At 33.6% G+C, this 21,418-nt stretch overlaps 2 protein-coding genes across 3 annotated transcripts; one reads left to right on the top strand and one right to left on the bottom strand.

The window, feature by feature from the left end:
* Nucleotides 1–7,093: 7,093 nt before the first annotated feature.
* On the bottom strand, nucleotides 7,094–15,435 carry LOC113770536 (probable plastidic glucose transporter 1). Of its 2 annotated transcripts, XM_027315016.1 has the most exons (12): nucleotides 15,154–15,435; nucleotides 14,943–15,066; nucleotides 14,521–14,721; nucleotides 11,652–11,751; nucleotides 10,975–11,087; nucleotides 10,135–10,228; nucleotides 9,896–10,052; nucleotides 9,230–9,376; nucleotides 9,042–9,115; nucleotides 8,600–8,688; nucleotides 8,078–8,192; nucleotides 7,094–7,769 (listed from the first exon to the last, which is right to left on the bottom strand). In XM_027315016.1, exons 1-12 carry the CDS (start codon nucleotides 15,416–15,418, stop codon nucleotides 7,572–7,574), a joined length of 1,677 nt encoding a protein of 558 aa, XP_027170817.1. In that variant the 5' UTR covers nucleotides 15,419–15,435; the 3' UTR covers nucleotides 7,094–7,571. The 2 variants fall into 2 exon arrangements, with proteins under 2 accessions (XP_027170817.1, XP_027170818.1); XM_027315017.1 differs by lacking the exon at nucleotides 8,078–8,192 and having other exon boundaries at nucleotides 7,581–7,769.
* A 4,176-nt stretch (nucleotides 15,436–19,611) lies between these two features.
* On the top strand, nucleotides 19,612–21,036 carry LOC113771436 (BTB/POZ domain-containing protein At5g17580-like). The gene has a single exon (XM_027316015.1). It carries the CDS (start codon nucleotides 19,612–19,614, stop codon nucleotides 21,034–21,036), a length of 1,425 nt encoding a protein of 474 aa, XP_027171816.1.
* The last annotated feature ends 382 nt before the right edge of the window (nucleotides 21,037–21,418 follow it).

Here is a 21,418-nt window from a genome sequence, read left to right as displayed (position 1 = left end):
AATTTTTTTAAGATGAACATATGAGGGATGATGGTTATGTGATGATTATTAATTTTAATGATGAAACAAATAATAAAATTTTAAAATTTTAGTTAGTTTTTAATTATTTATTATTAAATTTTTTTTTTGAACCTGGTCGGGTACTTGCGACTTGCGAGTACTTGAAACAGTGTGCTAGGTACCCTTGTGGCCGTTGTTAGGCAGCTACAGTTCGATTTTATGTTGAACTATTATAAACGAGTCAGTTAATAATTTAGCTCCGCAATTCGGATATCTGATTCGTGAACATTGGCATAAAGTTCTGATTAAATTCCTTCTAGTTTCACCCACAATATTTTTTTTTAAAAAAAAGGGAAACTTTTTGTGTGAATAGTTTCTGAAAATCGGATACGCTAATCAATCTTCTTCTCTTTATTTAACTCATTCATTACTCTTTTTTTTTTATTAGTGTATAACAATTAAGCAATGAAAAATGACTAAGCTCTCTTTAAGTTGTTATGGTATAATTGTACTTCTTATTCTTATGCTACAACTAGGAGGGAATGCCCGCGTTGCGCGGGTGTTTGGCACGTGTGATTAAAGAGGATTTTTTAGGTGTTTGTAGTGAGCAAGTAAATGAAAATAAAAATAAGAGAATAGCACATATTAAATAATATTAAGGAAATATATTTTTTGATGAAAACTATTATGAAATGTTGAGTGTAAAGGCTAAAAAAAATAATGCAGTCCTGGAAGCCAAAAGGGGAAAAACCGAAAAATGTAAAGGACGAAGAATTGAAAGAACCATAACTGATACTCAAACAATAACTTAGTAGCATACCCACGTTATTGGCCGTTTAATTAGGATGTAAATAGTGTTTTATTGCTGGTAGAGAAGCTGTTTCAAACGGCTAAACTTCAGACATAAGAAAGTAAGTGTTGATATAATTATGAGTGTTTCAGACAATTAAAATGGAATTATATTGCAATTACTGAAATTATCAGCAACGTGGCTCTATTTTAATTACATAATAACCCCATTTCAGTAATTGCACGAAAACACACACTTATATGAATTGGACCAAATGCACAAATGATCGCCAAATAAACCCACATTCCACAAATACCCAGATGTGTCTATAAATACAAGTTTTAAATGTACAAATATGAGGGTTTTAATGTAAAAACATCCTAAACACATGCTGTAATTAATTGTACCAAAAGCTTGAAAAAAGCAATATATTTTTTAAATTTCCAAAATACCCCCACCCATGCGGTTGAAATTCAACTCCCACTTTGATCAAAACTCAATCTTATATGGTATAAGGATTTCTGATGTACATATCTTGATTTAATTTAAATAATTGTCTTTACGGTTGGCAATGCTTAATAATTTGAAACAGGACATATGGATCATATCTTTAGATGCAATGTATATTCTCGTATAACTAAACAGATTTTGTGTGAAATTCAGATGCACTTGAAGTTGTGAATTCGTTATGCAATGCAAAAACATGATAAACAGTAGAAAAGGCAAAAAAATTTTGATTTTATTTTCTCCAGGAAATGATAAAAGCAACTCTCCTTTAAATTAAATCAAGGGGCTCCTTTAAGTTCGATTTTAGAATTTATAGTACTAAAAAATGTAATTTCTAAGTTGAAAATGTGAAATGAAACATATAATTATAAGGGATAATTTCACAAACCTCCCCTGAGGTTTCTCACAATTACAAAGAGCTACTCTCAGTTTTAAAAATTACATATATCTCCCCTACTTTTACTGTTTAGTAACAGTGTAAGTCCAAGAATATAGATTTTCTTTCAAAAATCCTGAATTGCCTTTTTTGCAAAACTAAGAAAGAAAAATACAGTATATTTAATCATTTTCTTCCACACTTTGCATAAATCAATAAGTCAAATCCCTAACAACCATCCAACCATAAGTTTTAAAATCAAGTAACCATCCAAAAAATCCTAAATTGTATATACAATATCAATACTTGCCATGATAAAAAATACACACACAAAACCCCATTGGCAACCAATTTCATACCCCCAAATTGTCTACTAAGTGGAGGGCATTATATGTGTTTCACTATGTCAAAAGAGGTAAGTATAATTTCTTAAACTTGAGGGGAGTCGAGTGAAATTGTCAGAAGGGAGGTTTCTAAAATTATCCCTAATTATAATGATGCATATTATTCTGATTTAATCACACTTAAGCCCCATATAATTAGTTTAGTAGTTTATCGTCCCGTTCTCTTACTTTTTCAATTCTATTTTTCTATAGAGTATTATGATTTATATACTCTATTCGGGAGAAAGGAGAACTAAACCCAAAATTTTTCATTCTTGATCTCAACCTTTTTATTTAATCTCAACCTTATGACATACTCGCAATACATTATTGATTTGTTTTACCAAACTCAAGACCAAGATCTCCTTTACAAATTTGTATACTTGCAATACATCATCAATTGTTGCACCTTATCCTTTTTATCTTATTATGTTTGTAATTCTATATATTTCACTATTACTAACTTATTCATCACTAGTGCTTAAGGCACACTCTAACATGTGTGCAATTAACAAAAAATATATTTATCACAATTATCTCTTTAAAAAGTTTTTTAATGGATCTATTGGTCAAATTCCATTATAATGTAGATAATCATGCACGAAACAAAGATGATGGAAGTAGGGAAGAATATGTAGGAGTTCGAAGTTAGCATGAGGAAGTTATAGTTAGTTGATAACTGAATAGATAATCACCTTCTGATTCAAAAACTATCTGCAATTGAGACAAATTTGTCCTTATAATTAAGGTTACATTAGGGATTTTAAAGAATGACATTGTGTATTTAAACAATCAGTGATACTTTCTCTTTATATATTGTATACATAAGGGTTAATGGATAATAGAGATAAGGCTAAATTTGAAAATACACAAAGTTAACATCAAGTTAATTACCTACACAGGCTTTATTTAAATGAGTTTTGATTAAAAAAAAAAATCTCTTCCCAATATAAAATAAAATCAAACATTAGCAATAAGGCAGGACTTATAAAAGCATATTCAAATTGACTGGCTAATTTTTTTAATTTTTTGCATCATAGATACGTTTTCAATCACTATTTGATTTTTTAATCACCTTTCTACATCACGTACATGAAATCACAAAAAGTATTGTAGTATTCTAATTTTTTTTTCAAATAATCTTTTATCTAAAGACACCTAAATCTAACTTTTTTTCTTTCAAGTACTTCAAATGAAGATTTTTAGTGAAATAATTATTTTGCATAGAAAATTTTTTAAAACTCTATTAATACTTTTTTTGTACCGCCAATTTTAATTTAAGATCTTTTATTTGTTTCACATATGTCACACAATAAAATGTGTTACATTAAATAAAACTATTTTCACAAATATCCTGCAATTTAATCACACATTAGTTTTCAATTAGTATTACATGCTAGCATCAATTACTTTCATAAAACTCTATGTGTTAATCAAGGTGTACATTTATGAAATTATAGAACGAATCATGTGAAGATGAGTAATCACAATGAAAGTTAATGAATTGGTTATGTATATTAATATTCTTTTAAGTATAGAAAGTAATAAAAGAGAACGAAGAAGTAGTGGCATGCTTGACTTCGAAAGAGTTAAAAAAAGAAAAGGAAATGCAAACTAGTCACGCTAGTTACATAACTTTGAAGGGACAAATATAGGACTCTTTCGTTGTGTTATTGGGCTATATCACTGTAAATGTAGCGATTCTAGTTCGTCATTAGTTTAGAATTTTTTTTTTTGGGGGGAGGGGTGGAATTACTCATGAAATACTAAATAAAAGGTGGCATCTTTAATTACAGGGATATTTTGCAAAATTAAGGACAAGTATCTCCTCAAAAATAAGACAGAAAAATGATAGTAAAGTTGTGATATAAATTATTAAGGTTGTGATATAAATAAGACAGAAAAATGATAGTAAAGTTGTGATATAAAAACAAAACAAATTTAGAAAAAAGGTATATCAAATAGTGCCCAATACACCTCCCGTTTCGACAAAAAAAAAAAGTGCCTAATAGGCACTTGTAAGGACACCTAAATATACATAATTTAGTATGTGAATACACATACTAACAATTATTACTTCACCTTGCATTTATAAGTTTTTCTTATTTAACTTTTATATTTCCAAAATATTGAACCTGAATTGGTTATTGTACAAAAAAGAAAAAGAAAAAGATGGGCATTTCACCCTTTTTTTCCAATGCTGACTCGAAGAGCTCTGTGTTATGTATAAATAATAAATATTTGGATTTGAGAAAAGAAAAAAACCAACAACTTTGTTAACAATTACATATTTTTGTCAAAAAAGTCCTCTTAATATCATAATCTAGCATTAGTTTAGCCATTTTTTGGATATGAACAAAGAAGAGAGGATAGACCTATAATTACATTTATAAAAAAAAAAATATGAGACTTTATCCTAATTCTAATTCTAAGTAATTGGGTGCGACAGCCAAATGAATTACATTTTAGTGAGTGCTTTAAAAGCACTCATTAGATGGCCCCTTAGGAGCATAATAATTATAGGGAAAATAGTTCAAAAATCTCTCTCATTTTGCCTAATGATTTTTTCATAACTCACTTTGAAAATGGTAGCTTTACGTCCCTTATAAAATCAAGTCGATAAAATTTAGTCCTAACCTTGGTTTTCAACAATTTTTTATCCCGAATTTGCATGTGATCCATACATGGTAATTTTTTATGAACAGAAAGGTCAGATCCTATTTATAGTTAAACAAATGACTTGATTCATATTTATTTTTGCCCTTAAAAAAATAGGATCTGACAGAATCATATGTATTTTTTCCCTCAAGAAAATAAGATCAGACCCAATCTATACTTATTTTCGTCACTAAAAAGGGGAATTTGACCCTTTTTGTATATGAAAAATGAATGCATGTGAGTCACGTAGTGTTTTAAGGCTAAAAAGTGATTGAAAACTGAGAATACGACTAAATTTTGCTAACTTAAATTTGTAAGAGATGTAGAGTTTACGTTTTAAAAGTCAAGGTTGAAAAAATTAATTTGGTGAAATATGAGGATTGTTTTGAAATAATTATGAGTGTATACATTTATATAATTAATTTAGTGTCATCTAGTAGTAAGAAAAATCAATTATTAAAAATTTTGACAAAGCCTTTCATAGTTTAAGAAGTGATTTATTAATGGATCTGTTTGACACGTGTTTTTTTGCGTGTTTTGAATAGACAAAGTTATATTACAATTTTAACTATAGAAACTTAATAAAACACCCAAATTTTATAAAAATATTCTAAAATACCAATAAACACACCTCAAAATACTAAAAAAATACGCCCCCTTCTGTTTTCGACCACCACTTTCCCTTACCGTTATTGCCACCTCCCACTGCCATCATCCCCACCTCTGCCAACACTACTGCCAACCACCACCTTCCCCCCCCCCCCCCCGCTTCCGCCACCACTGTCTCCCCCTTTCCCCTTCCACCCCCTCTCCTCCTTCTTCATTCCCCCTCCATTCCTCTCTTCCCCTCTTTCCCCGCTAGCCCCCTCTACTTTCTCTTCTCTTCCATTTCCCTCCCCGCCACCCTTCCCCCTTCTCCTCTCTTTCTCCACCCCCACCCACGTCCCTGCCCCCCTCTCTGGGTGAGACCAGACCTATTCCCATATGTTCTCATATAGTTGAGACTTTATTGCCTGTTACCATTAGTTTAATGACCCATCAGCAAAACAAGAATAACTAGGCAAAAAAATTGACTAAGGGACTGTTTGATAACATAAAAAAGTGCTGAAACTGAACTTTTTCAAACATTTAGATGTTTTGAGTGTTTGATAAATGAAAATTCATTTGCTGAACTTGTTAAGCAGTGCTGAACTTGTGTGTATTTTTTTCAGCATAAGAATCCTAAATGAATGCTTAATTCTGATAAGAATCAATATAATTACTTCAACTACTTTATACAAGTTTTTAGCAAACGCATTTTTGGCCAAGTTTGTCTTCTACGAGTTTTTTAAAAACTTTAACTATAGTAATCTCAAAAAACTCCTCAAAGTTTTTAAACTATATATTTCAAAATACCCAAAAATTTACACACTTCAAAAATTTTTCCTACAACTTTTACCGTAAGCTACAGTAAAATTTTAAACAAACACCCAAAACACTCATTTGCCAAACGGGACCATATTATTAAATAATATTACAACTTAAATTCTTTTGACACAAGATTCAATGAATATGGTAGCTATCAAGACCACGTTCCATTCACCTTAGTTTTCTCGACAAGACATAATATATTTAGTAATATGAGTAATTTTTAATCAATCAAATATTTCCTTTTTCTTATTTCAATCAACTAATTATCATATTATCTTTTTCTTATAATATTATTTTGTCCAAAATAAAGTTTCCAAATTCTAGCATGCGATTTATATACCAAAATCACAAAACCTAAACCCTATTTTCATACGATACATCGTGAGATTGAGGATGAGAGTAAGAAAGTATCCACGATAGGGGATTGCTAGGGAAAGTGAATGAATGAGAAGATGAAGTAACTAGATTGGCCACTACTATGCAAGTGACGCTCTTAGATTTTCATTCTTTTATTCATTTTATAAAGTCAATTCAGATTTTAAGATTATCATGCCTACTTTAGTCTATGAATTTTAGTAGAACTAATTGGATCTCGAAACTTTAGAATTTGTCGATTAAATCACTAAGTCCCTAATAGTTCATGTTGTGTATAATCAATTGAATGTTCTTTGACCAATCTGTTAATAGTAATTTAATAAAGGAGGTACTGATCCCTTAAGAGGTTGTTTTGGCCTGTGAGTTTCTTAGATAGCAACTCATATATGATTAGTCATACTTTAGCAACTCATTCGAAAGCATCAAGTCAAACTAATACAGCTCCATCCAACATTAGTTACATGATCAAGTTATAAGAATATAACTAGGGACTATCTCTCGGTTTCTTGAATATTAGTATGCTCGGGAAGAATTCAAGAATGAAAAACAACTTGCTATGATTTTCATGAATGATGTTACTGGTGACAAGTACCATTGAGCAAAGTAATGTGATCATTTGGTGTTTCACAGCCTAACTTTACAATTGTTACACTATTACTTGGACCTGTCTCAATTCGCTTTAAAGCTAATTTTTAAACCTTTAATGTACTAAAATTGCAGCTAGTTTACAGCAACAATTGCAATTGTTTTCAGCCCCTTTGTACAACCTCTAGAATATCTGAAACAAACAGGCATTCCTCGGACTAACTTTTTGTCATTAAACCATCCAGCTCCCTCTTTTTGCAGAAGTATCCAATAAAGATTAACAGTAAAATAAATTAAAGCATTGAGAAGAATACTGAGAACACCTTTTTTGCCTGTCTACTGAGACAACATCACAAAATTCGAAGTTGTAGGAGGATCAAGCAGCCAAAACCACGAACTTGTGAATCAATTTTAGAGACCACGGAGGAGAATGAAGCCCTTTTACATGGAACAGATATTCCCCTTTTCCACACTGGATTAGACAATATCACTTATTCCCGCCAAGGAAATTGGGATTTAATGACATCTCGATTTCTTCAAGAGATCGGCCTTTAGTTTCAACTGTAAAGTAATAACCAAATGTTGCTGCCATCAAGGAAAATCCGCCGAAGCCTGCATAAACTGAAGCCACACCAAATTTTTCCACCAGTTCCAGAAAAAATTGTCCCACCAAGAAGTTGCATACCTGATCATCACGAAAAGCAGAACAACTTGGAGTATAAGATTACGAATGAAATGCAATCTTAACAAGGACCGGCCAGATTGCAAAAGATGGAGAATCAAGTAGCACATAAGCACAGAGATTTCTTCTTTTTCCTACAAGAGCTTATTAGCCAATTTACCCTCCAAAGAAGGGAAGAAGGAAGAAGAGACACTGGATGAACGCATCACAACACTTTCCCTAAATTCAACTGATTAGTCACTAATCTGGTTTTAGAAATAGACGATGACTGCTCATTTATATCTGTAGAAAAAGGAGATTGCAGTGCAAACCCAGTGAACAGCAAGACTGAAGCTCATGATCTTTCCTCGTGTCCTGGTGCTGCTAAGCTCTGGTATAATAAGACCAGTTACTGGCCCGGCTCCAGAGGCAAAAAAGAATATGTACCTATTAATGGAGCACAAAGTGGGAGATCTGGTAAAATTCTCTCAGATGCAAGTCACATAGGCAAGAAGAAACCAATGAGATAGTCATATACACAGCAGAGATAGCATAAGCAAAATCGCCATTATAATGTCATAAAATGAGCAAATAATAGGATTTGACAAACATAACTAGATAAAACATTAAATGAAAAAAGGTGTCTCCAGAAAACAAATAAAGCAATCTGATTACAAGCTGCCAACCTAAGTTATGCAGAGATGAAAATGTCATTTTGCAATCCAAATTATTTAAATTTGCAGCACACTAACAAATAAATAGCAGTCAGAAAAATTAAAAATGAGCTGGGACAAAAGATTATATGGCTCTTTAGCATGTGTATAATATGTACATTTTAAAGTGTGGAAGCATACATGGTAGTTCCTAGAACAGATAACGTGTTGCCAATGTCCTTCTCTACTGGCAAGCTGATGGCAGACACTACAAGCAACATCGACGCAGTCTGTAGAAGGATCAATGAACAGAGAAGTTAAAACCATATCTTAAGCTGCAATGAAAATTGAAAGGGTTTAAAGATAATTCCACGCATGCTACCATAAAGAACAAAAATGGCATACAACTATATTGCTCTTTCAATGGATCCTGTTCTGCATGCCCCGAGAGATGATGTCTAACAGTCTCCTCTACATTGAACCGATAAAAGAAAAAAGAAAGAAGAAATCCATAATGTTTAGCTCACTGATACTTCTTTTTCATGCAAACCTGACCAACATTTTTTTCAATGCCAGCTAGGTTCTTTGGTATAAAAAGGACATGTTTCCTTGTGATTTGCAACTAGAATTAGTTATCACTCACCATTCCCAAGTAGCTTCCTATCAGAAGGCTTTTCCTTCCCTGCTTTTCCATCAAGTATGTAGCACTGAGTGCCCCTGGAGATTACCGCACATCATGAGAGAATGGAGAATGTTAATAACCAACACATTAGCTCCAATAATTGATAAAGCATGTCCGTGTAAATATACTTGTCACATCAAATACTTAACCTGCAAGGTCGGTAAATCCAACACATAAGCTTGCTAGAGCACTGCTTGTGATTCCAACGTCAGCAAAAGTCAATGATGAAAAGAAGAGAACTCCATTTACGCCAGCAAATTGTTGAAGCAGAAAAAGGGCACCACCAATGAATGCAACTGCCAGTGTAAGGACCCCAAAAAAAAAAAAAAATTTACTGTCATTGCTGAACCATTAAAACTGAAGTTGTAAGCAGATCGTGCATGAAGTGCTAAGTTAGAACTTTACATAATTAAAGATAGCAATGACATGGTACTAATGACCTAACACTTTACAGACCCTATTGACATTCAAATACAAGATTAGAAAACAGAAGTTGATAAATAATACATGATACATCTCGTAATCATGAAAGAACAGATCAGGAAAGGCATTTCAAAATTTTCTGATTGCATTAGGACCAATGGGCAAATTAACTAATTGCATTCACTTGCATACTCTAATAAACATTTTCACTATTTAACGGTTGAAGCAGTACATAATGACTATCAAACACTTTTCTACTGTCAAAAAGTTCTGGCTGCTCTCAAGAAACAGAAAGAGTAGATTGCATCAATCTACATAAGCCAATATCTGCTCCTTAAAGTTTCAGATCCTAGATATCCAATCAGACAACAAAAAGACCACCTTAATACAACCTCTAGAATGTGGCTCCTCTAAGAGTTCCAACCAACTGGTGTCCAGATCAGCTCCATCACTCCTAATGACAGACTGAATATTTTCAATAGCTCTGTTGACTTCTGATGGCCCCCAGAGTTTCTTGATAACTTCTATTGCCTCATCAGATCTCCCAGCCTAATAATTCGTCAACTGATTTTAGAACCATAAAATAAATAGTAAGTGCATGTATGTGCCAAGGAACAGAATCAAAGAGCACCTTGCATAGCCAGCGAGGACTTTCTACAGCAAATTGCATTCCAATCGCCAGAATAAACCCAGGGATGCTCGCAATATATAGAATTGTCCGCCACCTTGACAAGGGTGGACCCCAAAAAGTAACCAATTAATTCATTAATGACATGCCAAGGATTAGGCTTCACATCTTATGTGGTTTTCATGTCGTATGCAGCAAGTTGGAAACAAATGGATGATGTAGTATTGATATGATACCCTCTAGTAATGCTTTTTGCACAATGAAATCAGAAAGCTGGTTTTCGAAAATTTCCGACCTCTCCTAAGTTTCCAGTAGAAGGTGATGTAAGGTAACAAACAGGCAACACACAAAAAGATGCAATGAAATGACAGTCATATTGAAAAAAGAAAAGAAAAAAAAAAACTGCTTGCAATTTCAAAGGCCAATCTTCATTGGCAAGCCTTGATTCCTGGTTCTTTCGGGCGGGAAGCAGGCCAGGCCCTCATTGGCAGTATTTATCACCAGAGAGATAATCTGGTCGTGAATATCAGGAATTTTGTGTCCATTGTATCACTAGTTCTAGAGCATTTACATTCCAAAACTCATTGGCCTCAAGGTGGCTGGTGTAAAACAAATTATCGAAGTCAACTAAGACCATTGGTAGCACTAACCTACCATAACCCTACCACCCAAACTCCACCCCAAAATTGGAAAAAAAAATTGAACAAGGATAGCGACTGCCATAAGTGTAAAGCAATAGAGACATTAAGGTAGAAAATGTACTGACCACCACATAAACACAAGAAAAGGAAAAAGACTGTCACAATTGAACCTCAGCACAAACAAGGTAGCAAATTATCGCACCAATGGGGATCACTTTCTGAGTGAATTCCCAGGAAAAGTGATGCAATAACTCCAAGGCATGTGCCAATTTGACTCAACGTTCCCAGGAAACCTCGGTACTTTGTTGGAGCAATCTACAAAACAAACATTTAGATGCTCCAATGACAGTGTGAAAGCAACTATCTCCATAGTGCTACCCTGATATTCTGCAATAGCAGTAATGCAACAAACAATCACAGTACTGATTGCAAGTGTCTTAGAATTTAAAGCAACCAAAATAGTTCATGTGAAACAATTCCCTTCCTCCAGCAAATGAGCTTCATATCTGAAAGGATACAAAATAGAAAAATATAATCACTAGTAATGCTGATTCAAGAGCTACTCCACATGAAGCGTGATATCACACTCCATTTTTAGTTAATCTGTCAGAAGCCCTTTTTCTTTAAGCACGACCGGTGGGGTGGGGTTATCTATTAGCATCTCATAAAGCGAGACCCGATTGCGATGATCTATTCTTACCTTTGAAGTTTAGTTATCATGTACTGTTCGTATGTTGATCTTATTGTCTTGTAGGTACAGAGAAACATTTTTAAAGTTTTCAGGTAAAGAACTCAAGTTTTTAGATGCAATTATTCAATAGTAGAGAACCAGGGTTCCCCATAATCACAAGAGTCAACTTGTTTAAACTAAAGGATTACCTCTGAGATGTAAATAGGAACAAGAACCGTGTTCACACCAACACCAAGGCCAACAAGAAATCTGCCCCACAGTATTTCGTCTAATGAGTGGGCTTGTGCACTGTCACAAGTTTGATAATGGATCTAGATAAGAAAGCAGTATGGCTATAGGAAGGATGCATATCTGAGAGAACTCCAGAACAATGCATTTGAAACAGGATTCACAAAAATAAATTTGCCGCAGCCATAATCTAGGAATAAATCCTTATGCATCAAAGCAGAAAGAATGCAAAGCATGCATATACTCTTTTGCCTGTTTACACATAGTTGTAAATAAGTGCATAATAAGAAAGGAATAGAAAACTTGAGCATAATATCACACAAAGCTTATTAGGCTCTAGTACCCTCTTCTTCAAACTTGAAAAATCTTTAGTATCAGAAGTCCAGAGTTTCCAGTGCATTTGCCTTCTCATCATCCCAAAAATTATATCTCACTCCACTTTTTAGTTAACCCAACTGCAGCCCATTTCTAAATGATTGATCCAAAAACATCAAAATCAATTAGGTTGAAGGGGAAATTATGGTCAACAGTTTGATGATTAACACAGTCATATTTCCTGTATTTCTCATTTCTATATAGTGTATGTGCAAAATGTTGTGCTCTGTCTTTAGCTTGAGCTTCTAGTGGCTAATTTCTGGAGTCAAGTTATTCCCAACACAAATAACTTTCAGCCTTCATGTGCTGAAAATATTAGTCATATCTCTTTGCCTCCATGTGGTGGAAAAGTATTTTATAACTGTTTGGTCAAAAGAATGCACCAAACCAGGTACACCATTCTTTAGAGTTCACTCTGTCCAGTTTCCAACAGTCGCCTTTTTGAGAACATCAGATTCTCTAACTTCACAAAACACTGCATGAAAGCACGACATAAACAAAGTGAAAAATGGAAAATAGAGGTTGTAATTAGGAACCGGATAGCTGGCTCTAAGCCCAGATAAGTCAACAGGTCAAGATTGGATGGCTTACCGTCAACTCCGCAGAAGAGCTTTCAGTACAGAACAAGGAAAAAGCATGCAGAAATATAAGTTCAAACACAATCAAAACTAATAATCCTTCTGTCGTATTTAATACTGTTATAATTTCTTTTTGGGATGTCCAATTAAAAAGACATCTTAGTAAGAATGGATAGTTTGTTGGGGAAAGCAAAGAAAGAAAGAGAGAGAGAGAGTGGATAGTTTGTGAAGGCAACTTTCCAACTTCATATACTCAAGTTACACAATATACATTAGAAGACCAAGCTAAATTCTTGCAAGATGTGATTAAAAAAATTGTTGGAAAAGCTAGGTCCTTAAACCTAGTGTCATGGGGTTTGGGCGACAAGACAAATGGGATGCAGGGAGTAGGAAGGGCAGAACAAACACATTAAATCTATAGTTCTCTCTACCTCCTAAAGAACTCTAACTTGAACTCAAACTCAGGGTAGCATGTATAATCATAAGTGATCACAAAAACTTACTTTGTGTTAAGATTACTAAAATATTGTCAGAATTCAGGAGAGGCACCTTGCATGGAAGGAAAATTTTGATTAATTTAGCTAGACCTATCCGGGCCATAAAACTATAGAAATTCAAGGCTCATATATATATGATATGATACTCTTACAGTTAACTACGAACCTCAAAATTGATACAGAATAACCTCCTGATTTGGTTAAGACTCAAATTATACTTCTTTATTTCCACTAGAAGTACTGGCAAGAAAATTCAACACATCAGCTTTTAACTTTGTAGATCATCCAAAGATAGCAACAAAAAGAAATTAGTGTAGCCAAAATTTACAAAAATGTGGGCCAAAATTTATCATCAAGGTTCTTAGCTCCGATAGATGTTTACAAAAGGCAATAAGCTAAAGAATTAGTTTGAATCTGCTAACAACATGTAATGGAGACAATTGAAAACCTGAAATGATAGAGTGGAACAACAATTTAATTAGGTAGAATTTGACCACTAAGCATTGGGAGGAGAAACTTGTACGTGCATGGTACAATGCTTTCAACAGTCAGGAAGAAAACCAAAAAAATCTTTAAGCGAAAGAAAATTGTAAAGCTCAAAGGTAGTCTAAGGACTAGGGGGCATTGATAATGATTATTCACCCTTATACACTTAGAACACATGCAACTAAAAAGATATCACACTAGCTGATTTCAATATATTTTACGTAATGGCCACAAATTTCAATCAATTTGTTTGAGTATTAAGCACCTGCAGAAATGCATCACTGTGACAGTAGGTTCTTGGAAAAGGCAGGATAAGCTTAAAGGTATAGTGCAACAAAAGTTTACTTCTTCAAAGTTATCTTATGCATCAAGGTATAGAGAGGTGTGAGGTATGATTATCATATAAAACCCGAGAAAGTCTGTATACTTTTATAGAACGATGCATGTTTATGACTTCAAAAACACACAGATGAAATATGACATATATGCAAGGAGCGATCATTGATTTCGTACATACTTCTTTCCCATTTGTTTTTACCAATTGTTACAACTTTTTTGAAGGGTTGTTATCATCTTCTCGAGGTGACAATCTTACTTTCCCAGTAAAGACATGCAAAATACCAACTTAGATACATTCTGGAGAGCATTTAAAGGTGGTCAATCTTGAAAACAATTGAAGCACACCAAAATGCCATTCTTTGGATATTCCAACAAGAAGGCAGTATGGCTTGGTGGACAAATTGAATACAAAAAACAAGAAAACCAAACAAAATCACAGACATAATTTTAAGCAAGAAAACGAATTCGATTATAATAAAGGATTAAATTGGAAATACCCCAGTATATTGCCAGGGTAAAATAAACAGCAACACCAATAGAGTCCATGTAATTACCTGATGATTGCACCAAGAACAAGAGGTATTGTGTCAACTTGAAAGGCTCGCCTACAACCAAGTTTATCCACAAGAAAACCAGAGCTAATGCTTCCAACAAATGCACCACCAATAAATGTACTAACAACAAGTCCTTCGAGAAAGGAATTTCCTTCAAAACCAAGTTCTTTGGCAACAGAGACAACAGGACCATTCATCACTCTGCACTAGACAACCAAGAAAGTTAATAGGAAACATAGAATCTAACATAATCAGTGCCTCAAACAACAATTGTGCAAAAAGGTCAATTGAGTGTGAGATTGACCATTACTCAGACAACAACAAACATGGATATACGTTTATTTTTGAGTAAAACAAGTTTAGATATAACTGTGATTTTTTACCAACTTTAGCACATGAAATTGAGAGATAGAGAAAATTACCCAATGTGATATCCAAAGAGGAAATTGAACATAGAAGCAAACAATGCATAAGGAAAAGCAGGCAACCACCCTAAATCAGTTGCTTCATCAGAACCATTTTCTTGAAGTGATTTTTTTCCATTCCCTGTTCAACTCCAGAAACAAATTAATGAAAAAGATTCAACCTTTCACAAATACACAAAAACCCACAAGTATTTGCACAGATACTCACATATCTGATCACTTAAGCCAGAAAGCAGCTTCTGCTCTTCCTGCTGCTCTTGCTGCTGTTCTTGCTGCTGTTTTCTGGTGGCTGAAACTTGAAGTCGCTTCTTGTAGTCTGAGCAAGAAAGGGAATGGAAACATGGGTTTTTCCTCTTTTTAGAGATGGATAAATTATAGTTGTGAATGACAAGTGCTGGGGTCGATTTGGCTGTTGAAAGAAGAGGGAAATTTTGGTGTTGATGTAGAGCAGAAGTTGTAGTAGTTTCTAACATTGAAATACAGAGGGTAGTGAAACAGAGAGAGTTTGGGTGCGTTTGGATCAAGAAGGAACCATATAAACTACCAAAATTACCATGCTATCTTCGCCACAAAAAAAATAAAACAAAATAAAATAAAATAAATCTTGGAAGTCAATTTCAATTTTTGTTTTCTTTTCTTGGAAAAAGAATAAGAATCTTTGTGGTCACATTTTCAAGTTTGTGTCCAACCACATTAGTTTGTTAATTATATTTCGGAAAATAACTTAATTTTTTTAAAAATCTAGCTAACGTTCTAGTATGGCTTGTAGAACTTTTCTTGCTTCATTTCTTATTTTCTTCTTGACTTTATCCATCTAAATCTTTGAGAGATTTGAAAATAACAGAAAGGGATAATTTCAGAAACCTCCCCTAAGGTTTATAACAGTTTCACTGCCCTCCCTTGAGGTTTTCAAAATATTATTAGCCTCCCTTAAAACTAATGTTCTTGTAACAAATTAGTCCAATTCAAAAAAATCAACAATAAAAAAATGATTTCAAGAGTAAGAAGAATATTTCATACCAAAATACCCCTTAACTTATTCTTAGTTGGTTATCAAAAGGAAGTATTAGTTAAAAATAGATAATAAAGACTAAACTCTAGTATGAGCCTAATAGAATTTAGTAATAATAACCATTTTTCATAGTACTATATAAAATAACAAAATCAAAGTATTGGAGAGGAAAACTTATTAATTTGGAATCAAGATTTATGCGAAAAATTTCTAAACTCTTATGACTAGTTTGGGAGCTGCGATTTGATGAAAAAAAAAAAGAATGTGATAAAAAAGACACTATTTCTAGCATTTGGGAGTTTTTGAAGGACATAAAAGGACAATGTTTTAAAACTCGGACCGTTAATTGAACCGGTGAAGTGTTTCGGACGAGGTTTAATCGGTCGGACCGATTCAATCCTGGTTCAATGAATTTTTTAAAAAATAATTTATATAAATATATATGCACAAAATAAGACACGCATTGGACTAATTTTAGACTTTATATGATGAAGAATTTAATGTTTTCAAAGAAGTTGGATTTTCACAAATAAAAATTTTAAATTATAAGTTGAAACAAATAAATTTCATCTCAATCTTAGTTGGATTTACCAAAAAAATAATGTTAAATCCAACTCAAAATATACCACAATATTTTGAAATTATACAGAATTCACGTCTATGAGAATTAGACATTGTTAATTTAAATTTTAATTCAAGTTTTTGATATTTAGATATTGCAACTTAAAAAAAAAAAGAAGTTTTGAGTTTGGAAGAGGTCAAGAAAATAGAAAATAAAAATACAAACTTGATAAGAGGCAAAAAATGAGAAGAAAGTGAGTGAATGTGGCATTTAATAATTAGTTTTTAGGGTTAAGGAACATATATTCTTTTTTTTTTAATTTAATAGACAAAAATTAAAAAACTGCTGATTCAACAGTTTAATCCGGTTTTTAAGTATAATCAACCCAAACATGAATCGGACCGGAGCCAAGACTGGTTCGCGGTCTGATCGATCGATCCGACCGATCTGGTCCCATTTTTAAAACACTGGAAAAGGATGGAAAGTGTCTAATTTGGACGAATGAGCTCCTATTGTTATGGCTACCAAAGTTTTCCTCCCAAATGTAGGCGGAAAGCATTACGAAAGCCAAGAATGCCTAATAAAATTTTTCTAAATGCCAATTTTGTCCTCAAAGGTGTACTAAACAAATTTTTATTGACATATATATCCAAAATCATCCATTTTCCTACTTTAATTCCCAAACAACATTAAAAACTCTTCTCTTCCTTTCTTTTCTTTTCTTTCATAACTTAACATTTCCCATGTTTTCTTTTCTAAGCTAAATATTCAAACTAGCTATTAGTATCAAAATTTGACAGATTTTGAAAACGAATTGAATAAGACAAGTATAGCCTTTTTAAGAAAAAAATCACAATAGATGGGTAATGATAAAAAATATGAGTAACTCTTATATATACTGACATATACACTATTACGATTCGATGTACGATACGTGTGCAAAATTTGGATTTCAGATTCAGATTCAGATTATGTGTCGTGCATCTAATGGTGAAAGTGTATACACTGTCAGTGTATAGAAGATTAATAGAAATTTCCATCATTTGTAATTAAAAAAAAAAAACTCTCAAGTAACGTTTGGATTAATAAAAGGGTCTGATTTTAATGGAAAAAGCAAATAAATCAAAGTAGAAAAAAAAATTTCTAACCATCTTGTTTGGATTACTTATACAAAGAAAAGAAAAGAAAGACCAAATATTTTGGAAAAGAAAGGAAAGAATAGATTATGTACAGTTACATTTTATCTATAACTTAATAAAGTCTAATTGTAAACATATTTTAATACTTTGCCCTCTTTTTGTGTATTTTCATATTTATCTTGTTTTTCTTATGAAATAATAATATTTAATAGGAATTTTAATCTTTTTTTAGGAGAAAGATATTATAAGAACTACTAAAATATAGAAAATTTTTTTACAATGTTAACAATTATTGTTATAAAATTTAGTATTCAAGATTTTCAATTTTTTTATATTCAAAATCATGGTTAATTTAGTACAAGTGACTAAATTGTTTCTCTCCATATAAATACATAATATTTCCTAAGTTTTAAGGATAGTAAAGTCATTTCACCATTTATGAGGTAAGCATTGGGCCCCAAATGGCTAATAGGGGAGGTAAGTGGTATTTTCAAAACTTCAAGAGAGGGCAATGAAATTGTCTGAAATTATCCCTAACAGAAATCCTGGTTTTTGGGTTGAACGTTGGAAGAGTCAAACGGTAGGATAAACATTCACATGTTATATGTTCATCTACACTTATATATCTAGTAACAATGAAGAGAATTCTCAGCTTTCACAAAATATGCAAAACTTTTGTGTTGCTGCTGGATCTAGTACTAAGGTGAAAAAGCCCTTCAAGAAGGTACTACCATTATTTTCTACACATCTTTATTACTTCACTATTTTCCAAAATTTTCCTCTAATTTACCATTTTGTATTTTCCTCAAGTTTACCAATTTGTCTTTTTAAAACGTGGTTTTGGGGAGGTTTTACAGTGCATTTTGATGTCTATTATGACACGCATGTTTTATTGGTTATATTTTTTGCTGGTGCAATTATTGGAATTGAATCACAAGTTGCAATGGCCTTTTAGTGTGAGTGATGATCATACTTGGCTTTAATTTGACTGAGTTACACATTAGGCTGCCTATAGTCATTGAAAACTGTTCTTTACATCATCTACAGGATCTTTGTTGTTCAAAATAAGCATTAAATTTCATGATTATGTAGCTAAAAAGGTTATACCGTATTCAATGTAACACTGATACCAGAAGTTATTTAAGTTTCAATTGAGAATCTGTTGATTGAAGTATGGGTTGGAAAACTTCAGTTATGGTTACTGCATTACACATCACCTCAGATGCACTGTTGTTGCTTCACAAATATCTGTATATTATTGCAAATAAATTGAACCAAGTTAAGAACATACTAATTTGTTGTATTACTGGAGAATAATTTGATCTCAGGGTTTCAAGATTTTTGTCTAGCTTGCAGATTTGAATAATCATCATCTCCTTGTTCTGGAACCAATTTGTTGTATCACTGGAAGCTATATATAATGGCCACCGGGCAGTTTATAGATTCTGCAACCAGGTAATAAGTTAAGGACCATACCCTTCTTTGTTAATCTAGGAATCAATTCTGTAAACCATTTTTTCTTCTTTGATCAGGAAGTCAAAATCTAAAGCATCATCAGAAGTGCAACTTTGTGTTGGTGGTGTACCTTTTACACTAGACAGGGTAAGAACATCCTCTAGATGCAGCCATTTCACATCCAATTTTTTTTCATCCTCTAATTGGTTAGATTTTCTTGTCTTTTAAAGGCCCTGATTTAGATACCCCTGCTGCTTTGTTTAAAGTTTATATAAATCTGATAGTTGTTAAGTCTATTAGGAACTTCTGGCTTCTAAATCATCAAAGCTAGCTGTGTTGCTCAAAGATCATCCAAGTGAGGATCTCACAAATGTTCTTAGAGATGCCCCTGCTGATCCAGAAACATTTGAGCTAGTTGCAAGATTCTGCCATGGCTACGAAATCAACCTGTCAACCGAAAATGTCACGCATGTCGCTTGCCTAGCCCACTACCTTGGAATGACTGAGAGCCACTGCACCAATAATTTGTTCAGCAAGGCTCTGGACTTCTTTGAACACCAAGTTGTTTCTAGTTGGAACAAATCCATTAGAGCCCTCAAGGCCGCAGAGGATATTCTTCAACAAGCAGCGGATCTTGGCCTGGTTGGTGCCTGTGTCGAATCAATAATCTTAAAGGCTTTGGAACATCCACATCTTCTTGGAGAATCATTCAAGGACTTGACCTCCAATGATGAAGGAGAGGACAATGAAAATTACTTCAGGCCAAATGTGCGGAGGAAACTCTTTGCTTTGGAATGGAAATCTGAAGATTTGTCAATATTGTCTCTCAGGCTCTATGAGCCCATCATTGGTGCAATGATTGAGCGGAAAATCCCAGCAGAATACATATCTGCAGCTGTATGTCAGTATGCAAAAAAGTGGGTACTTTTCAGCATGAAAGAAGGGGATGATGGTTCAATTTACAAGAAAAGTATCCAGAGAGAGATAATTGAAGCAGTGGAGAGAATGCTACCAAATGCAAGAGGACTAATGCCCTGTGCATTACTATTTGAAATGCTACGGTCTGCAATAGCCTTGGATGCTAGTAACGAGTGTAGAAATGGATTTGAAATCAGGATTGGGAAGCAATTAGACCAGGCGACTGTGAAAGATCTCCTGATACCTTCTCAAGGATATGCCAAGGAAGAACGGTATGACACAGAATGCGTGAGGAGGCTCATGAAGAATTTCTATCGCAATTATACTGGAAAAGATGGACATGAATTGATCACAGTGGCAGAACTTATTGAGAACTTTCTGATTGAAATTGCTAGTGACATAGACTTAAAGATGAGCACATTTATATCACTTGCTGACTTTTCACTTGCAGCATCTAGAGGAATTCTACAAAATTCAGATGGAATGTACAGGGCTATAGATATCTACTTAGACAAGCATAGATATCTGACAGAATCTGAGAGGGAAGAGGTATGCCACCTGTTGGATTGCAACAAGATGTCTCCAGAAGCTTGCTTACATGCTTCAAGGAATGAAAGATTGCCTGTGAGAGTAATGGTGCAAGTGCTATTTGCAGTTCAGTTGCAAATGCGAGAGACTATGCCAAAGGAAATCAAGGGATCAGAGGAGGGGAGATTATTTTTAAAAGGGGTAGAGGAAGAGGAAGAGGAAGAGGAAGCAGCAACAAGAGGTTGCAACAGCGAAGAAGAAGTGATCAAGGCAGAGATGGAAAAGATGAGCAGCAAAGTGTTGGAACTGGAAATAGAATGCGATATGATGAGAAGGGAAATCCTGAATGGTAGCTGCAGGAAAGCTAGAAAAGGAAAAGTGAACATGTGGAAAGAAATGAAGAGGAAGTTAGGATGCATAACCAGCATGCATGATTGCAACTGCCATGTCAAGAAGAAGAAGGTCCATCCAAAATAGGAATGCAAATATCAGCTTTCTTTCTTTGTACTCTTTTTCCTTATTCTTTTGTTTTTTTGACTTGAATATGTCTGATAGGATATTTCTGGAGATTGCTTATTAATTGATGGGACGACTATGAATGTTCTGCTCTAACTAGACCTTGATCTTTTGGCAGTTCTAGTTTAAGTGGTTCTCATTTCAAGTTTCATTTTTTCAATTATTTGTTGCTAAGTCAAAAGTTATTTTCTACTTCTTAGATTATGTTGGAAAGTGAAACTATGTAATTTTCCATAGTACAGCACAGCACCTGTGATGATACAGATTTTTGTTGGTTATCATTTCCTGCATCAAATGTGAATGCAGAATTAAGTTCTTTTCTTCTAGTGTTAAGGATGGTTGG

Source organism: Coffea eugenioides, chromosome 5, assembly GCF_003713205.1.
Source record: "Coffea eugenioides isolate CCC68of chromosome 5, Ceug_1.0, whole genome shotgun sequence".
NCBI classification, from domain to species: Eukaryota; Viridiplantae; Streptophyta; class Magnoliopsida; order Gentianales; family Rubiaceae; genus Coffea; species Coffea eugenioides.
Note: the sequence above shows the minus strand (reverse complement) of the source record. Positions and strands in the feature narration are given on the sequence as shown.